The sequence below is a fragment of the Dendrobates tinctorius genome, unplaced genomic scaffold (genome assembly GCF_039654945.1).
Source record: "Dendrobates tinctorius isolate UK_male_01 unplaced genomic scaffold, ASM3965494v1 ptg000155l, whole genome shotgun sequence".
NCBI classification, from domain to species: domain Eukaryota; kingdom Metazoa; phylum Chordata; class Amphibia; order Anura; family Dendrobatidae; genus Dendrobates; species Dendrobates tinctorius.
In genome coordinates, this window is record NW_027361822.1 from 21678786 (window position 1) to 21700678 (window position 21893).

Genomic DNA, 21893 nt, shown 5'->3' on the forward strand with positions numbered 1-21893 from the left:
TTTGACCAAATACTGGAGTCCCCGTCTGACCATGCGAGAATCCAATATTTTCTCTACCTCATATTCCACATTGCCTTTAACCAAAACAGGGTCAGGAGGAGCCGCCACAGGAACTACTGGCTCCACAAACCTCTTCAACAGTGATTTGTGAAATACGTTATGGATTTTGAACGTAACTGGAAGAGCCAACCGAAAAGAAACAGGATTAAGAATCTCCAAAATCTTATAAGGTCCAATAAATCTTGGCTTAAATTTTGGAGATGCAACTTTCATAGGAATATTCTTAGACGACAACCAAACCATATCACCCACTTTAAACTGGGGACCAATGGTCCTATGCCGGTTGGAAAAACGCTGGGCCTTTTCCTGAGAGAGTGACAACTTATCCACCACTTGGTCCCATATCTGCTGCATTCTCACAACCACAGTGTCCACACCTGGGCAGGACGAAGATTCCACTTGTCCTGAAGAGAATCGAGGATGAAACCCAAAATTACAGAAAGGGTGACATCAAAGTGGCAGAACTAGCTCTATTGTTCAGCGCAAATTCGGCCAAGGGTAAAAATGAGACCCAATCATCTTGATCAGCAGATATAAAACATCTTAAATGAGACTCCAAGGTCTGGTTTATTCTCTCAGTCTGCCCATTGGTCTGGGGATGAAACGCGGAGAAGGATAACTGAATTCCCAGATTGAAACAAAAGGCTTTCCAAAATCTGGAAACAAACTGGACCCCTCTATCGGACACAATGTTCTCAGGAATCCCGTGTAGGCGAACCACCTGTTGTAAAAACAAGGGTACCAACTCAGCGGAAGATGGCAACTTTGGGAGTGGTACAAGATGGACCATCTTCGAAAATCTATCACAAATCACCCAGATAACAGTCATTCTCTGAGAGACAGGAAGATCAGAAATAAAATCCATTGAGATATGGGTCCATGGCCTCCTGGGCACCGGGAGGGGCATCAGCAACCCACTAGAACGAGAACAGAGTTTAGACCGAGAACAAGTCCCACAGGACTGTACAAAATTCCTGACATCACGAGACAAGGCAGGCCACCAAAACGACCGACTCACCAAATCTCTGGTACCAAAAATACCTGGATGACCAGCCAATGCGGAGCAATAGACTTCAGACATCACTCTCTTTCTCCACTGGTCAGGAACATACAATCTTCCCATAGGGCAACGCTCAGGTTTATCCTCCTGAAATTCCTCCAGGGCACGTCTCAAATCGGGCGAAATGGCAGAAAGAACTACCCCCTCACCTAGGATAGTAGTAGGCTCAGTCACATTAAGAGAATCAGCAAAGAAACTCCTAGACAGGGCGTCTGCCTTAGCATTCTTAGTGCCCGGAAGAAAAGAGACCACAAAATTAAAACGCGTGAAAAACAAGGCCCATCTAGCCTGTCTAGGATTCAAGCGTTTAGGCGACTCCAGATAAATCAGATTCTTGTGATCGGTGAGGACCACAAATTGATGTCTAGCTCCCTCCAACCAATGTCTCCACTCCTCAAATGCCCATTTCATGGCCAACAATTCCCGATTCCCCACATCATAGTTGCGTTCAGATGGGGAGAACTTTCAAGAAAAGAAGGCACAGGGATTCATCTTAGAAATCACAGGATCTTTTTGGGACAAAACAGCTCCTGCACCAATCTCAGAAGCGTCTACCTCCACTTGAAATAGAAGTGAGACATTAGGTTGCCGTAGAACTGGAGCTGAAGTAAATCTCCGCTTAAGCTCCTGAAATGCTGAAACAGCCTCAGGAGACCAATTCAGCACATCAGCTCCCTTCTTGGTCAGATCAGTCAGTGGTTTGACAATACTAGAAAAATTACCTATAAATTTCCGATAGAAATTAGCAAAACCCAAAAACTTCTGGAGAGCCTTCAAAGAAGTAGGCTGAACCCAATCATAAATGGCCTGTACCTTGGCCGGGTCCATTTCAATAGTCGATGGAGACAAGATAAATCCCAAAAATGAAATCCTCTGTACACCAAAGAGGCATTTTGATCCCTTAACAAACAGGGAATTCTCCCTCAAAATCCGGAACACAGTCCGGACATGTTCCACATGGGAATATCAATCACTAGAAAAGATCAAAATATCATCCAGATAGATGATCAAAAACTTATCTACAAAGTCTCAAAAAATATCATTCATAAAGAACTGGAAGACAGAAGGGGCATTGGAGATCCCAAAAGGCATCACCAGGTACTCAAAATGTCCCTCCGGGGTATTAAACGCCGTCTTCCATTCATCCCCGTGCTTGATGCGAATAAGATTATACGCCCCCCTGAGGTCAAGCTTAGTAAACCAGCAGGCACTCTTTACTCTGGAGAATAAATCAGACATCAGAGGTAACGGGTACTGATATTTAACTGTCATCTTGTTAAGGGAACGATAATCAATACACGGTCTTAATGAACCATCTTTCTTGGCCACAAAAAAAAAACCAGCGCCAAAAGGCGACGAGGATGGTCTAATATGACCCTTCACCAACGACTCCTTAATATAGGATCGCATAGCATCATGTTTGGGTACAGATAAGTTGAAAAGCCGACCCTTGGGAAATTTACACCCAGGCATCAACTCAATTGCACAGTTATAACTTCTATGAGGAGGCAAAGACGCAGACTTACTCTCACTAAATACATCAGAGAAATCAGCCAGATAATCAGGAATATCATGAGACTGAGGAGAGGTGGAGAAAACAGGAGCGTCCCTAAGAACACACTGACAACCCCAACTCACCACAGACCCAGATTTCCAATCCAAAACTGGGTTATGAGTTTGCAACCAGGGGAAACCCAGAACAATAGTATCATGTAAATTATGCAGAACCAAAAATTTACAATTTTCTTGGTGGTCTGGGGCAACTCGCATTATCACCTGGGTCCAAAACTGAGGTTTATTCTCTGCCAAAGGAGTGGCATCAATACCCCTCAAAGGAATAGGCGTCTGCAGAGGCGTCATGGACAGGCCACAACATTTAGCAAAGTCCAAATCCATCAGATTCAGAGCTGCTCCTTAATCCACAAAAGCCTTTGTGGAAAATGTGGGCAAGGCGCAGATCAAAGTAATTGCCGAAAGGAACTTGGGTTGTACACTGCCCACAGCAAATGTGTGTGCAAAACGTTTCTCTCGTTTAGGACAGAGAGAAATAGTATGAGAGGCGTCTCCACAGAAAAAACACAGCTTATTACGCCTTCTAAACTCCTGATGTTGCGCCCTAGACAACACCCCATCACATTGCATAGGTTCAGACATTTCAGAAAGTGGCAGCGCCTCCCGTGTAGTCTTACGTTCACGTAATCGCCGATCAACTTGAATGGCTAATGACATAGAGCCATCCAGACCAGAGGGAACAGGAAATCCCACCATAACATCCTTTACGGTCTCTGATAAACCTTTCCGAAAGAGAGCTGCCAGTGCACGATCATTCCATGTAGTAAGGACCGTCCACTTTCGGAATCTTTGACAGCATAACTCTGCAGGATCCTGACCCTGGCTTAATGCCAACAGGGTTCTCTCAGCTTGATCAACGGCTTTAGGTTCATCATACAACAACCCCAAAGCCTGAAAAAATGCATCCACATTAGTCAGAAAAGGATTTTCAGGTGTCAGAGAAAACGCCCAATCCTGGGGATCGCCGCGCAGCAAGGAGATGACAATTTTAACCTGCTGCACAGAGCTCCCTGATGAGTTAGGCTTCAAGGCAAGAAATAATTTACAATTATTCTTAAAATTCAGAAATTTAGACCGATCCCCAGAAAACACATCAGGAGTAGGAATCTTTGGTTCAGCAGCATGTGAATGAGCAAGATAGGCGGAAATTCCCCGCACTTCAGCAGCCAGCTGCTCCACACAATCAGACAATTGCTTAATCTCCATTAAGAAAATCCTCCTATGGCCACAGAGAAAAAGAGGAAAAAATATACATTAAAAAAAAAAAATTCTGACACTTTTTTTTTTTTTTTTACAATTCTTTCCTGCTATTGAGTACCCTAGAATCTGCGGTATGGCTGGTGATTCTGTTATAAATGAGTCACCGGAGGAGGAAAAAACAAAAATACAAGCTAAGTCCAGAAAACCAGAGAGGTTGGTAGCTAGCGGATTGCAGACCCCTGATCCTATTCACAACTAACAGTAGCCAACAGGGTTCTCTCAGCTTGATCAACGGCTTTAGGTTCATCATACAACAACCCCAAAGCCTGAAAAAATGCATCCACATTAGTCAGAATAGGATTTTCAGGTGTCAGAGAAAACGCCTAATCCTGGGGATCGCCGCGCAGCAAGGAGATGCCAATTTTAACCTGCTGCACAGAGCTCCCTGATGAGTTAGGCTTCAAGGCAAGAAATAATTTACAATTCTTAAAATTCAGAAATTTAGACCGATCCCCAGAAAACACATCAGGAGTAGGAATCTTGGGTTCAGCAACATGTGACTGAATGAGGTAGGTAGAAATTCCCTGCACTTCAGCAGCAAGTTGCTCCACACGATCAGACAGTTGCTTAATCTCCATTAGGAGAGAAAAAATCCTCCTACGGCCCCAGAGAAAAAGAGGAAAAAATATAAAAAAAAAAAAATTCTGACACTTTTTTTCTTTCTTTTTTTTTTTTTGTTAAACAATTCCTTCCTGCTTCTGAGTACCCTAGAATCTGCGGTATGGCTGGTGATTCTGTTATGAATGGGTCACCGAGGAGGAAAAAAGCAACACACGCTAAGTCTCAGAAAACCAGAGAGGTTGGTAACTATGCAGACTGTAGAGCCCTGATCTTAACACACAACTAGAAGCAGTCGTGGAGCGTGCCTACGGTGATCCTGCACGCCACGTCACAACCGGAGAGCTAAATAAGCCTAAAGTAAGAAAAGAGGAAAACTAACTTCCCAGAGCAGACCCCAAAGGAAAGACAGCCCCCCACATCTATTGACGGTGAAGCAAGATGAAAACACAAACAAAGGCAGAAAAATAGGCTGAGCAAACGATGGGGCCAAACTAACTTGAAAGGACAGTAAAGGAAAGATACTGTCTGCAATCTGCCAAAAAACCCTACCAAAAATAATATCCAACGCTTCTGATAACAAAATTAACCCTGAAGTCACTAGACTTCTCCCACTATATCAGCACTCTGGAATATTCTGAGACAGAGCAAAAAGAGGCCAATCTAATAAAGGACAGAAAGGACAAATTGGCAAATACAGATAAATAAGAGTGGAAATTCAGCACAGCCCAGCCGGGCTGGCTGACCACACAAAAACTGAGTTAAACAACAAGAGCATGTGTGAACATTAGCAAAAAACAAACTTAACTTGAGATGACTGGAGCAGAGCTGAAGTCCAAGACCTGAGAAACAGACTGAATCACCAGCAACAGGATAGGGCGTTGGCTGTCTTATATCCAGTCTGATACTCCAGAGATCCAATCACTATCCTCCTCGTCAGGTGGCAGACCATTACCAATTTAACTAACCTCACTACCTCCTGTCACTACCAGAGGGAGAACGGAAGGAGAACTCCCAGCTGGTGGAGCAGAAAATGAGATCATAACAGGGGTCACTTTTGGAGTTTTTTTGCTGTTCTGTCAAATGTCGCCCACAAAATATTCTAGCAAAATCTGTGCTCCACAAGCCAAACAGTGCTTCTTCCTTCTCAGCCCTGACATGTGCCCAAACATAACTGACAACATATAGGGCAGCACCGTGTTCGGGAGAATGTGCACAATAAATTGTGGGGTCTAGTTTTACCTATTAACCCTTGTGTACCTGACAAACAAGCAAAAGATACAAAAATTACATTTTTACCACTAAAATGCCATATTTCCATGTTTCAATATTATAAAATTCTGTGAGGCACCTATAGGTTAAAAATACTCACTACACCCCTGGATGAATTCCTTGAGGAATCTAGTTTCAAAAATGGTGTCACTTCTGGGGGTGGTTTATACTGATTTCATATGTCAGGGGCTCTTCAGATGCAACATGCCATTCACAATCTATCCCAGGCAAATAGGGCTCTTTCCTTTCCTAGCCCTGTCATGTGGCCAAGCAGAAGTTTTTGACCACATATGAGGTATTGTCGCATTCTGGACAAATTGCACAACAAATTATGGGGTCCGTTTTCTCCTCTTATCCATTGATAAATTCTGTTTCATACTTGTGGGTTAAAAATGCTCCCTATACCCTTGGATAAAATCCTTCAGGGATGTAGTTTCCAAAATGGGGTAACTTGTGTTTTTTTTCACTGTTTAGGCACATCGGGGCTCTCTAAACACAACATGACACCCACAGACCATTTCATCAAAGTCTGCTTTCCAAAACGTCACTCCATCCTTTTTGAGCCATGCCGTGTGCCCAAACAGTAGTTTTCCTTCACATATGGAGTAACAGCATATTCAGGAGAAATTGCACAACAGATTTTGGTGGCCATTTTCTCCTGTCACCCTTGTGAAAATAAAAAATTTGGGGCTAAATGTACATTTTTGTGGGTAAAATGTGATTTTTGTTATTTTCACATCTTTGTTATAAACTTCTGTGAAGCAACTGGGGGTTCTCACCACAAATCTAGATGCATTCCTTGAAGGGTCAACTTTCCAAAATGGGGTCACTTGTGAGGGGTTTCCACTGTTTAGGCGCATCAGGGGCTTTCCAAACGTAAGAAGGTGTCCGTTCTCGATTCTTGCCATTTTTGCGTTCAAAAAGTCAAACTGTGCTCCTTCGCTTCCGAGACCTGCCATGTGCCTAAACAGTGGAGATATCCCCCACTTATGGGGTATCAGCATACTTAGGAGAAATTGCACAACAAATTTTTGAATGTGGCGTTGATGGGTGTAGTTTTTAGAATGGTGTGACATTTAGGCATTTTCTGTCATATAGGCCCCCAAAGTCACTTCAAATGTGATGTAGTCCCTAAAAAAAGTTTTTGTAAATTTTGTTGTAAAAAATGGGAAATCGCTGGTCAACTTTTAACCCTTCTAACTTCCTAACAAAAAAAATGTTTTAAAAAAATTATGCAGATGCAAAGTAGGCATGTGTGAAATGTTATTTATTAACTATTTTGTGTAACATAACTTTCTGATTTAAGGGCATAAGTTTGAAAATTGCAACATTTTTTTCCCCAAATTTCCAATATTTTCACGAATAAACGCAAGTCCTATGTAACAAATTTGAATACTGTTATAAAGTACGATATGTCACAAAAAAAGTCTCATCTCACAATCAGTGGGATCTTTTGTAGCATCCCAGAGGTATTACCACATACTGTAAAGTGACACTGGTCAGATTTCAAAAACTTGGCCTGATCATTAAGGTCAAAATTGGCTCAGTCCCTAAGGGGTTAAATGTATTTTATGCTGTCAAAAAGCTCATCTGATAAAAATTTTTGACCTGTATGATAGTTTGGATTGCCAAGACCTACCAAGCTAGATACTACTCTAATCTTTTTCTTGGGGACCAAATCAATTTTAATACCAGTCAAAAATTTGGAGACACCTATTCATAAAATGCTTTTCTTTGATCTTATTTCAAAATGCGCTTTGCAGATTCACAATGTTGGCAGCAAAACCCATAAATTAACACAAATGGAAACAAGGAGCAAAGAAACACGGGTGACACGAACCAGAATATGTGTTAAACCTTAGATTTCTCAAAGTCCACCCTTCACCCCACCTTTTACTCAGATGACAGCTTTACATCCCCTTATAATTCTCACAAGCAACTTCATCATGGTTCACCTGAAATGGCTTTCCAGCCATCTTGAAGGAATTCCCAGAGATGCAGAGGCCTTGTTGGATGTTTTACCTTCACTCTGCTTCCAACTCATCCCAAACCAACTCAGTTGGGTTGAAGATGGATAATTGTGGAGGTCGTGTTATCTTGAGCAGCCTCCATCCCTCTCTTGTTCAAATAGCCCTTAGAAAGCCTGCAGAGTTTTGGGTCACTGTCCTTTTGCAACACAAATGATGTTCCCACTAGTTGCAAACATATTTGGATGGCGGTTGCTGCAGAATGCTGCGGTCGTCATACTGATTAAGTGTGCCATCAATTTTCAAATAAATCAGCAACAATGCCACTGGCACAGCACCTCCATGCTTCACAGTGGGCACCGCATATTTAAAAACGAACTATTCTCAATTTCTTCATCTCACAGAAACATGACAGGTGGAGCAAAAAAATTCAGATTTTGACTCCACAAATCACATTACAGATTTCCAGTCCTCGTGTTGTTGGACCAAACAAGTTTCTTCTTGTTGTTTGTGGTCCTTTGTAGTAACCTTTTTTGCAGTAATTCACTTGTATACAAGCCTGTTTTTTCGCAGCCTCCTCTGGATAGTTGATATTGAAATGTGTCTGCTACTTGTTGTCTATGCGTCATTTATGAGGGCTATTATCTGAGGTGCTGTCGATTTTGTCTTCAACTCTGCTTTCAGGGATTATTATACATGAAATGGGAGTTACCAGTGTGAGACAAGTAACTAACAGAACAGGAGAAATTAACTTTGTCTTCCTGCACACACATTTATTGCAGCTCTTGAGCTCTGCTGTATTGCAAAAATATTGTAACCCTGTCTGCCTGTGAGACGGAGGCTGAAGCTGAGAGTAACCTGCAGATGTGTCAGGTATAATCACACACAGCTCTGCAGTGAGATCAGGAGAGCAGAAAGCGGCCATTACACATCACACTGGTAACATCCCCTTCATGTAAAATAATCTCTAGAGGTAGAGTTATCTTCCGGGCTGCGTGCTCCCCATAAGCTGGAAGGGGTAACTTACATAAAGTGATAAAAGATGATATCTCAGCAATAAGGCATCTGATATGAGACATACAGGGATCACTCTCATCAGCAGTCTATAACCTGTATGCCCATTTTAATAGATTAGATAGGTCAAATCTACAAAACCATTTTTTTTCAGAAACACAACACATCTGAAGTGAAAGTACCCAAAATTTCTAAAAATTGCACTCCTCAAAGTCCTCAAAACTACATTCAAGAGGTTTATTAACCCTTCATGTGCTTCACACGAACGAAAGCAATATGGAAGGAAAAAATTAACTTACAAAAATTTTACATGAGCCAAAAATATATATAATATAAAAATACACACGTGGTCAAAATTGTTGGTACACCTCGTTTAATGACAGAAAAACCCACAATGGTCACAGAAATAACTGGGATCTGAAAAAAGTAATAATAAATCAAAAATCTATGAAAATGAACAAATGAAAGTAAGACATTGCTTTTCAACCATGCTTCAACATAATTTAAAAAAATAAATAAATAAAACTCATTTAATAGGTCTGGACAGAAATGATGGTACCCCTGAAAATAATGTGACAAAGGGGACATGTTAAATCGCGGTGTGTCCACTAATTAGCATCACAGGTGTCTACAATCTTGGAATCCGTGAGTGGGCCTGTATAGAGGGCTACAGATACTCCTTGTGCTGTAGAAAAAAAATTATAGATAAACATGTTAAAGGTAAAAGTTATAAGACCATCTCCAAGCAGCTTGATGTTTCTGTGACTACAGTTGCACATACTATTCAGAAATTTAAGGCTGCGTTCACACATCGCGGTTTTGTCGTGTTTTCGCGGCCGTTTTTAACGCACGATTTTGCAGCGAAAATCTACAAAACCATTGGGATTCCGCAATGCTGTGCTAATGCTGCGGATTTTCCCACGGCGGAATTGCATTGCGGAAAAATACGCAGCATGCTCATTATTTGGCGGAATCGCGGCAATTCCACCCACATAGGTGTGCCCACCATGCGAAGAGTAAGCAGAACATTTGCGGATGGTACCCATGGTCCGGAGGAGAGGAGACTGTCCTCCAGGCTCTGGGTACCATATCTCTGTAAAAAATTGAATTAAAATAAAAAACTTGGGTTATATTCACCTTCCGGCGTCCCGTGCAGTGTCCCCAGGCTTCAGCGATACACGCGGCAGATCCCGTTCCCAGTAATGCATTGCAATAATGACCTTTGCTGATGTCGCGACGGTCTTGCGAGACCGCGACGTCATCAAAGGTCATTGGCGCAATGCATCTCTGGGAACGGGACCTGCCAAAATACCTGTCGAGAGGTGCAGAAGTCTCATTGACAGTTACAGGAATTGTTTGATTGCAGTGATTGCCTCAAAGGTTGGGCAACAAAATATTAAGTTAAGGGTACCATCATTTCTGTCCAGGCCCATTTCATGAGCTTTATTTTTTTTTTAATTCTGTGGAAGCATGGTTGAAAAGCAATGTTTTGCTTTCATTTGTTCATTTTCATAGATTTTTTATTTTATTATTACTTTTGTCAGATTCAAGTTATTTCTGTGACCATTGTGGGTTTTTCTGTCATTAAACAAGGGGTACCAACAATTTTGACCACGTGTATAGATATATATTTTTTCACAAAGGTAACAGGAGAAAATGGACCACAAAATTTGTTGTGCACAAAAGTTGTTGTACAATTTCTCCTGAGTATGCCGATACCCAGTATGTGTGGTTAAACTATTGTTTGGGGGCACGGCAGGGCTCGGGAGGGAAGGAGCACCATTTGACTTTTTGAACGCAAAAATGGCCGGAGTCAAGAGCGGATGCCATGTCACGTTTGGAGAGCCCCTGATGTGCCTAAACAGTGGAAACCCTCCACAAGTGACCCCATTTTGAAAACTAGTCTACTCAAAGAATTTGTGTAGATGTGTGGTGACCACCTTGAACCCCGAGGTGCTTCACAGAGATTATGGAGAGCTGTGAACATAAAAAAAAATCACATTTTCCCCACAAAAATGTACTTTTAACCCCAATTTTTTTTAATTTTCACAAGGGTAACAGGAGAAAATGGACCCGAAAATTTGTTGTGCAATTTATCATGAGTACACCAATGCCTCATATGGGGGGGAAAACTACTGTTTGGGCACACGGCAGGATTTGGAAGGTAGAAGTGACGTTTTGGAACTCAAGCCTTGAGGAAATGGTCTGTGGGCATCATGTCGCATTTGGAGAGCCCCTGATGTGCCTAAAGAGTGCAAACCCCTCAAGTGACCCTATATTGGCATTGATCTAGTGTTTTCCTCTTATGTGATTTTTATAATGTACTGGAATATGTAAATTGTGTAGAGTGCGTCAGGTTGGCATATGTTAGTTGTGTAAGTCAATTAAATTTAGTAGTCCATGGAGGTGTGGTACAGTTTGAAGCAGTCTTTTATACACAGGCCAAGTTTGTCAGGGCTGGTGTCATATAGTCAAGTGGTGTTCTTTCGCATCACCTTTCTATAACACACTCTGCATCTTTTTGCAACCTTACTTTCTTTGAGGTTTGAGGGACCTCACCGGGGAAATGTTGCCCTGGTATAATACAGGGACCTTCAGTTTTGGAAGTACTGGGGCCCATTCCTTCCTGACTTCCAAATATTAGGGACTAGATCACTACCTCCTGGTACTGAAGTAAGGTCTCTGTCTGGCCTGCACATCGTGATAGCAGGAAAGTTTTACACATTGCCATCTGTATGATGTGCATGGCCAGCTTCTTACACCACACCTTAGTTTTTCTTATGGCGCTATATAACTGGATGACTTGATGAGAGAGATCAACGCCCTCCATGTTCTTATACAACAGCAAGGTGAACAATAATCACCAATAGATCACTTCATTAGTGTGGATATTCACTAAAACAAAATGTATAGAAAGCGTGAATAAGTCAAGGAATATATTGGTAAAAAAATATAATTTTTATTGGATGATAATATAAAATGTATCAAGAACCCTGCTGCAGACTTACAGCAGGAGTCTGTGTTTGTGTTACACAAGGACAGAGAGTGTGTGAGGAGGGCTGCGGTGAGCTTACCTGCCAGAGCGTATGATCTGAGACACATGACCACCAGGGGAGTGGCCGGAGGCGGAGCCAGACACCGAGTTGCGGCGGTGACCGGTAAAGCCGGAGAGTAGTCTGATCATACCGAAGTTAAGTCGGGAGGTCGATAAAGTGCCAAAGGGTGAGACGCTAAGAGTGGTCAGGGCATAGTAAAAAGGTCAGGAGGACAGAGATAGCGGTGCAGTACAAACGGGGCAGACAGGTGGGAAGTTAGATTAGCAAGCCGAAGGTCACAGCCAGAAACAGACAATAAGTACAGAGTCACAAGGCAATGCACAGAACGAGAAAACAGACCGGGTCATACACCAGAAAGCAATCAGACTAAACAGTATGCAAGCACACCAGGAGTCAGACACACAGCCCAGACAGATGTATCACTGACAAGGATCCCCAAATGAAGGCGGGTAAATATAGCCCTCCCCACACCAAAAGGAGGCCATACAAAATTAACCCTGAGAGGACAGGGAAGGAACCCTGTCCACAACCATGACAGTACCCCCCTCTTAATGGGGGGCCACTGGACCCCCAGGCTTCTCAGGATGCCTAGCATGAAAAGCCCAAACCAACCGATCGGAATGCACTGAACCGGCCGAGACCCTCGGCCGATGCTCCGGACCATACTCCTTGGGAGGCGCCGGACCAGACCGTGACACCCACCGCACCCCCCAGTGAGTATAATCTAACTTGTTTTTCTTATCTTTCAGGTTACATCGGTGGCTTATCTACAGCATTACAGAATGCTGTAGATAAGCCCCTGATGGCGGTGGCCGCAGGTAATAGGCCAAAAATGAGGTGACAGATTCCCTTTAAAACTGAAAGTCTCCACTTCAACTGCATCTCAGTTGTTTCATTTTACATCCAAAATTGTTGGCCTACAGAGCTGAAATCACAAAGATTCGGCCACTGTCCAAATATTTGTGGACCTAACTGTACGTGTTTCTTTAACCATTGTTTCTAAATATATTCCTTTATGGCTTTTCTGCCTTCAGCCTTATTCTACAATAAGCACATTCCAATAAGCACAAGTACAACCATTGCATGAACAGGTATAGCTAAAATTTTGACATACCCTTTATTTTAGAAAATTTAATTGCGCCTATTATCAATAACCACCTTCCAGAAGTTTATTATACCTTTAGGTGCTTCACAGATATTAATAAGTGGAATGCAAAATTGAATTTTTTTTTTTTGTTAACTTGTTTTTGTAACCCTAACATTTTCCGAAATGGAGAGGAGAAAATGGACCCAACAGTTTATTTTGCAACTTCTCCTGAATGGTTTTAACACAAACTGCCAAGTATCTTATTTTACCATGGTAATAAGGAAGTGATATTAAAATGATTGACAAAATAATAATTTTATTGATATTTATAGTATAAAAACAAATTTAAAGCCAGAAAGGAGAGCTGAATGAAATGGGGCAAGAACTCTAATAGTATGTAAGTAGCAAGTTAAAGGCTAAACCAAATAAATGTATGAATATATCAACAATTATAGAATCATATAATAACTTCTACCGAGGTATACAGAGAAGTTCATAGTAAACAATACCAAATTAAATTAAATAGTCATATGTAATAATTCCCCTGGCAATAGCATTCAATAAAGTAGCTTAGTCCATGAGATTTTAAGATGCATATTAATATAGTGTAAACAATCAATCATTAATAATCCACATCATTGCTACAAGAAATTTATCATATTGTTGATTTTTATAGTAAATAGTAAGTGTATTTTGAAGGGGAATTTTAGGAATGATGAGGAATATTTGAAAATGAAACTTTTACAGAGGGTGACTTACTGAATCTATTTGCTAGATTCTGTGATGCTAGTGACTTCTCACGGACAGGCCGTGAGGCAAGGTAGACGAAGGTTCTGGGGTCAGATACTAAGAGAGCACGTAGTAAAGTAAAGGGAGAAGACAAAAGTGAAGTCAGGTCACAGTCCGAGGTCAGAATACCAGGAAGATAGCGGATCAGAGTAAAGGAGCTAGGCAAATGGATGGTCAGAATGAGGTCCAAGGTCAGGCAAACAAAGCACAGAAATACAAGGCAAACCACCATGGAGATGCTAAGTCTGGCAGGGACTGACAGATCAGCTAAGTAGCTGAGTAATCACTTGGAACAGAGAACTGAAAATTTCAACTGAAAGAAACGCAGCACCTCCCATACTGAGATAGGATGACTGAGCTGTCAGTCACCATGTCCAAGACACACTGAGCAGAGGATGCAGGGTTGCTATTTAGGAGACCAGGAGCAGGGCAGTGCTGCGGGCCCTGAGCTCTCAGATGTCGGCATCTGTGAGGGGAGTCCATTTTTCCAATAATTTCCCTGTGTTGTGGGTCTCTGGATAATAGCCGCCAGAGGTGGAGCATGCGCACATCACTATCTCGGGAGATGAGTTCTCCAGGAGACATGCACTTCATCAATGAAGAGGGTAATTCCTGCTACAGAAATGCTAAACATGTGGACACTTTTCTGTGGCAGGGCATAATGCAAGGTACAAAAACGAAGGGACATGAGACTCATCGATTTATGGAAGACATGTTGATTTTGACGAGTGGAGATCTAGTAATGTGGAGATCCTCTAATTTTCTATTGACAGATGAATTCTAATGGAGGCTTATTTTTTTCAGGGATGAGTAAAAGTTTTTATTGATCTAATTTTCAGCTATTTACTATTTGATGACATTTCATTATTTGTGAAGAATAATTAATACAATAACTCAAGCATGTTCTACTTGTCCTTGCTCTAAGCTGAAGTCTGCAGTTATATTGTGATCTGTTTTTTTTCTTGTGGCACCACTGAATTATGCTACATATACTGTACTACCGTTCAAAAGTTTAGGGTCACTTAGAAATGTCCTTATTTTTGAAAGAAATGCACAGTTTTTTTCCAATGAAGCTAACATTAAATGTTTCAGAAATACACTCTATACATTGTTAATATGGTATGACTATTTTAGCTGCAAAAGTCTGGTTTGTAATGCAATATCTTCATAGGTGTATAGAGGCCCATTTCCAACAACCATCACTCCAGTGTTCTTATGGTATTTTGTGTTTGCTAATTGTGTAAGAAGGCTATTGGATGGTTAGAATACACTTGAAAACCCTTGTGCAAGTATGTTAGAACAGCTGAAAACAGTTTGGCTGATTAGAGAAGCTATAAACCTGACCTTCCTTTGTGCTAGTTGAGAATCTGGAGCATTACATTTGTTGGTTCCATTAAACTCTCAAAATGGCCAGAAAAAAAGAACTTTTATGTGAAACTCGACAATTTATTATTATTATTATTATTATTTATTGTTATAGCGCCATTTATTCCATGGCGCTTTACATGTAAGGAGGGGTATACATAAAAGTACAATAATGTTAAACAATACAAGTCATAACTGGTACAGGAGGAGAGAGGCCCTGCCCCCGAAGGCTATTTATTCTTGTTCTTAAAAATGAAGGCTATTCCATGCAAGAAATTGCCAAGAAACTGAAGATTTCCTACAACGTTGTGTACTACTCCCCTCAGAGGAGAGCACAAACAGGCTCTAACCAGAGTAGAAAGAGAAGTGGGAGGCCCCGCTGCACAACTGAGCAACAAGACAAGTACATTAGAGTCTGTAGTTTGAGAAATCGATGCCTCACAGGTCCTCAACTGGAAGCTTCATTAAATAGTACACGCAAAACGCCAGTGTGACCGTCTACAGTGAAGAGACAACTCCAGGATGCTGGCCTTCAGGGCAGAGTGGCAAAGAAAAAGCCATATCTGAGACTGGCTAATAAAAGGAAAAGATTTAGGCTGGTTTCACACTTGCGTTTTTTTGCGCTGTATTTTAGCGTTAAAAAACGCATGCGCTTTTTTTCCCTATATTTTGCATGGGATGCGCTTATGTGCGCATACACAAGCGTTTGTATGCGTTTTTACGCCCATGCGTTTTTTGTGGTGTGCGCTCGGGCGCACAAAATGCATCCTTTTGCATTTTTTGGGTGTCCGACTTGCCTCAAAAAAACGCATGCCCGCGCAATGCGTTTTTTTACAGCAAGACACCCATTGTAAATTTATGGGTGCGCATACGTGCGCATTGGCATGCTTACGTATGCGTTTTTTTGCGCATGCGTTTTTTTGTTGACCATTGGTTAGACAATGGAAATTAGGGGTTTGGGTTAGAGTTAGGGTTAGTTAAGGGGGTTTAGGGTTAGGGATTGGGTTAGGGTTAGTATGGTTTGGTTAAGGTTTAGGGTTAGTTAGGGTTAGAGTTTGGGTTAGGGTTAGTAGGGTTTGGTAAAGGGTTAGGGTTAGTATGGTTTGGTTAAGGGTTAGTATGGTTTGGTTAAGGGTTAGGGTTAGTATGGTTTGGTTAAGGGTTAGGGTTAGTAAAGTCATGGTTTGGGTTAGTATTAATCCTAACCCTATCTTGATTTTTTTGGTGAGGCCAACTAATGTTGGAAAAAAACGCAAACGCGGTAAAAACGCACTAAAAACGCATAAAAACGCTGCGTTTTTTTCATGCATGCGCATAAAAATGCTTGAAAAAAAACGCAGCATTTGTATGCGTTTGTATACGTTTTTTTCCATGCATTTTTTTGCGAGAAAAACGCGCTGCAAAAAAAAGCAAGTGTGAAAGTAGCCTAATGTGGGCAAAAGAACACAGACATAGAACAGAGGAATAATAATAATAATTTTATTTATATAGCGCCAACATATTCCGCAGCGCTTTACATTATAGATGGGACTTCTACAGACAATAGACATTACAGCATAGCAATAAACACATAGATCAAAACAGATACCAATAGGAATGAGGGCCCTGCTCGCCAGCTTGCAGTCTATAAGGGAAAAGGGGAGACACGAAAGGTGGATGATAACAATTGCTTTTATTGTTAGGACCATCCCTAGTGTAAGAATCGGGTGTTTCTGTTGCTGCATGAACCAGTTAACAGTCTAAATATGTAACAGTACAGACACAGAGGGCTATTAAATGCAAAAGGCATGTGAGAACATGATGCGAGGAACCTGAATATGTTAAAAAATTTTGAAATGAGCCACACAGGAATATTTATGTTAGTGCATTGGGGCGATAGGCCAGTATGAACAATTGCGTTTTTAAGGTACGCTTAAAACTGTGGAGATTGGGGATTAATCGCATTAGCCTGGGTAGTGCATTCCAAAGAATCGGCGCGTCATGTGAAAAGTCTTGGAGACGGGAGTGGGAGGGTTCTGATTAATGAGGATGTTAACCTCAGGTCATTAGCAGAATGGAGGGCACGGTTAGTAGGCTGAGACTAGGGAGGAGATGTAGGGTCGTGCTGAGCCATGGAGTGCTTTGTGGGTGAGGGTAATAAGTTTATACTGAGTTCTGAAGTGGATGGGCAGCCAGTGTAAGGACTGACACAAGGTAGAGACATCGGTATAGCGATTGGTGAGGAATATGATCCTAGCTGCAGCATTCAGGACGGATTGGAGAGGGGAGAGTTTGGTAAGAGGGAGACTGATTAGTAGAGAGTTGCAGATAACAAGAGGTGCAGATAACAAGAGCGAGCCAGTGATCGGATGTGGGGGGTGAATGAAAGCTCGGAATCAAGTATGACCCCAAGACAGTGGGCATGTTGCTGGGGAGTAATGGTGGTGAGGAAGATTGGTAAAAAGTGTTATGGACAGATGAATCCAAGTTTGAGGTGTTTGGATCACACAAGAATATTTGTGAGACGCAGAACAACTGAAAAGATGCTGGAAGAGTGCCTGACACCATCTGTCAAGCATGGTGGAGGTAATGTGGTGGTCTGGGGTTGCTTTGGTGCTGGTAAAGTGGGAGATTTGTACAAGGTAAAAGGGATTTTGAATAAGGAAGGCTATCACTCCATTTTGCAACGCCATTCCATACCCTGTGGACAGCTCTTCATTGGAGCCAATTTCATCCTACAACAGGACAATGACCCAAAGCACACCTACAAATTATGCAAGAACTATTTAGGGAAGAAGCAGGCAGCTGGTATTCTATCTGTAATGGAGTGACCAGAGCAGTCACCAGATCTCAAGCCCATTGAGCTGTTGTGGGAGCAGCTTGACCATATGGTACGCAAAAAGTGCCCATCAAGCAAAACCAACTTGTGGGAGGGGCTTCTGGAAGCATGGGGTGAAATTTCTCCAGATTACCTCAGCAAATTAACTGCTAGAATGCCAAAGGTCTGCAATGCTGTAATTGCTGCAAAGGGAGCATTGCTTGACGTAAGCAAAGTTTGAAGGAGAAAATTATTATTTCAAATAAAAATCTTTTTTTCGAACCTTGTCAATGTCTGGACTAGATTTTAAATTCATTTGGCAACTCATTTGTTTAATAAAAGTATGAGTTTTCATGGAAAACACAAAATTGTCTGGGTGACCCCAAACTTTTGAACTGTAGTGTTACTTGCAAATTCTATGGACATTTTATATAGAAATGTAAGAATATAATTTTTAAGGATAGTTTATTCAAAATAATAATCACTTTTATTCTTGGCAGATGACTGTACAAGTGGAACAGAGGGTCAGCAGACATCTTTTGTTTTTAAATCAGATGACCTTGATCTTACACAAGATTCAACCGAAGTTAATGCCATAACTCCAGATATACCATCATCCATACACAGCAAAGATCTTTCATCTAATCCTACTAAACAGGTTCTATCTTCTGATTCATTACAGACTAGTAAGAAAAATAAAAGTTGCAAAGGGGTAGAGTGTGGGAAATATAGTAACCAGAAATCAGATCTTGATAAACATGAGACATTTCACGCAGGGACAAAGTCATTTAGTTCAGAATCTGGAAAATGTTTTGAAAAAGAATCAAATAATATGAAAAACCAGAACATTCATACAGGGGAAAAGCTATTTTCATGTTCAAAATGTGGTAAATGTTTTGCAAACAAATCAAATCTTGTTAGACACTATAAACTTCACACAGGGGACAAGCCTTTTTCATGCTCAGAATGTGGGAAATGTTTTTCTGATAAGTCACATTTTGTTACACATAAGAGAAGTCACACAGGGGAGAAGCCATATTCATGTTCAGAATGTGGGAAGTGTTTTACAGACAAATCATATGTCGTTAGACATCAGAAAATTCACACAGAGGAGAGGGCACATTCATGTTCAGAATGTGGGAAATGTTTTGCAGATAAGTCAAGTCTTGTTAATCACCAGACTATTCATACAGGGGTAAACCTATTTTCATGTTCAGAATGTGGTAAATGTTTTGTAAAGAAATCAAATCTTGTTAGACATCAGAGAAATCACCCAGAGGAGAAGTATTTTTCATGTTCAGAATGTGGGAATTGTTTTGCAACTAAATTACAACTTGTTACACATAACAGATGTCATACAGAGGAGAGGCCATATTCATGTTCAGAATGTGGGAAATGTTTTAGAAGCAAATCATATTTTACTAAACATCAGAAACTTCACACAGGGGAGAAACCATTTCATGTTCAGAATGTGGAAAATGTTTTATAGATAACTCAAAGCTTGTTAGACACCTGAGAAGTCACACAGGGGAGAAGTCTTCATGAACATCAAAAATCTCATGGGATAGCCATTATCAAACAAAGAAAGTGAGAGGTTTTAATCTAACATCATACTACTGTACATGGACTATCAAAAAATACTCACATGAGCAGAAGTAATGTGTTTAAAGTACAGGAAAGATATATATCTTTGTACCGTGTTAGCCAGTAGATAGAAAAATATTCAGGATTGAGAGTCCTCAGTAGTTGATACCTTTTAATGGCTAACTGAAAAGATGGTAACACATTGCAAGCTTTCGAGACTACTCAGGTCTCTTCATCAGGCTAACTAATACAAAATCTGAAGTCACATATTTATGCACAATACAGCCTAGAAAAAATGCAATAGATAAGACAAGTGACGTGAAGCAGAACTATCAATATGGGAGAGGGAGAAACATAAATATAAATATTGGACCAGTTCATAGATAAGGAGTTCGGATGTTTTATGGTCCTCTGATTGGGGTCTAGTTCTGTGTTGTGAAGCCCCCATGGTTTTAAAAGGAAATTCCTTAATTGATGTAAAAAGACATAAATCCATGCGATACATTCATTCCAGCACTGAGAGTGTCAAAGTTCGTCATAAATTTGTACTCCCAAACTGTTTAAAGTACAAATTGTACAAAAAAATGCAACAGAGAAAGTCAAGATATAGACAAGTAAATGACAAAGCGAAAGTAATTTAGAACTTATATGAAAAATAGAAAAATATATGTAGTGAAAGGCTGCAGGCAAGTTCTGGATTCAGTGTTTGTGTCACCGAGATGCCTAGCCTCTGTGAAGTGAATCCCAGAAAGCAGGCTCCAGCAGATATAGTGCTGAGAGTTGTCTGGGTTTTACGAGTAGCTGAAAGAGCTGTGTTGAGTTCGCTGCTCCCTTACCTCCAGTACCAGGTCTTGAAAAGGCCTACTTAAGGCAGGTCAGCTGCCTCAGACATGCTCTGGGAGTATAGGTGGCTCAGTGGTTAGCACTGCAGCCTTGCAGCACTGGAGTCTTGGGTTCAAGTCCCACCAAGGACAACATCTGTAAGGAGTTTGTATGTTCTCCCCGTGTTTGCGTGGGTTTCCTCCTTCTCCCCGTGTTTGCTTGGGTTTCCTCCTGGTATTCTGGTTTCCTCCCACATTCCAAAGACATACTGATAGGGAATTTAGATTGTGAGCCCCATTGGGGACAGTGATAATCATGTGTGCAAACTGTAAAGCGCTGTGGATTATGTTAGCGCTATTTAAAAATTAAGATTATTATTAGGTGGAAAGACCTCTAGTATGCTTAATCAGACTGCCAAACCGTATTAAGAGTGTAAATCTTCTAGAGGAATCATTTGTTTATTTCGTTACACGTTTCATGCCAAAGAAAAGGCTGATTTCTGTTAATTTTCTGAAGGGTTATGACTTGAAATAAACCTTCCTTTTTGAGAAAAGAACTTTGTATCTGTGTGAATGTTACCCAGCTGCCTTAAAAAAGGGGGAAGAGCTTGTCAACAAAAGCGGCACATAAAGAAGATTATATGTGTGATAACTATACCATAGTATATAGGTGGTGACTCATTTACATGGGGAAGATAAATGGTTCAGTACAATGAAACCAGATTATGTATAAAGAATGTACTCAGAAACCTCATGTGTAGAGATGGGTGGTCACCTGGATGTTAGAGTCCTGCGGGTTCGGACGAACAGTTACAAAAAGTCCGGGTACCAGAACAGTACCTGGACCCCATTCATTTGAATGGGGGGGCCCGAACATCTGGTGTTTACTGCATGTGCATGACAGCGCGGCAAACAACACTTCTGATCGGCGGAGAAATCATCCCCACCAGTCAGAAAGCCACTCAGCTGTGATTGGAGGTATAAAGTTTACCTCTGGTCACTGGTGTCAGATGATGTGACAACTGCTGCCATCATGGGACACCAACAGCCGCTAATAACAGTGAGAGCAGGAGCGGATGATAGGAGTATTCATCATCCGCTCCTGCGCTGTAAATAAATTATTTAAAAAAATAAAACACGGCGTGGATTCCCCAGTATTTTTGTTAACCAGCCAGGCAAAACTCACAGCTGGGGACTGCAATCCTTAGCTATCAGCTTGAGCAAGGCTCGTTATCAAGAATAGAGGGGTCCCTGTGCCGTATTTTTTGATTATTTAAATCATTTTAAAAAACGGCGCTGGGTCCCCCCATTTTTGACAACCAACCTTGCTAAAGTAGACAGCTGGGGGCTGGTATTCTCAGGCTGGTAAGGTGCCCTGGATATTGGCTCCCCAGCCTAAAAATACCAGCCCGCAGCTGCCCAGAAAAGGCACATCTAGTAGATGTGTCAATTCTGGCGCTTTGCCTGGCTCTTCCCACTTGCCCTGAAGCGGTGGCAAGTGGGGTGATAGATGGGGGGGTTGATGTCACCTTTGTATTGTCAGGTGATATCAAGCCCCAAGGTTAGTAAAGGAGAGGCGTCAATAAGACACCCCCATTACTAACCCCATAGTCACATTGTATGAAAACACA

The 21893-nt window shown here is 41.4% G+C and overlaps 1 protein-coding gene across 1 annotated transcript in view; it reads left to right on the plus strand.

Moving 5' to 3' along the window:
• Positions 1-20818, plus strand: part of LOC141051128 (uncharacterized) — a 161206-nt gene extending 140388 nt beyond the window's left edge. The window contains exon 22 of the mRNA XM_073548014.1: positions 18707-20818. Coding sequence (XP_073404115.1) covers positions 18707-19346 — 640 coding nt within the window. The 3' untranslated portion in view covers positions 19347-20818. The remainder of the gene's footprint in view (positions 1-18706) is intronic.
• The last annotated feature ends 1075 nt before the right edge of the window (positions 20819-21893 follow it).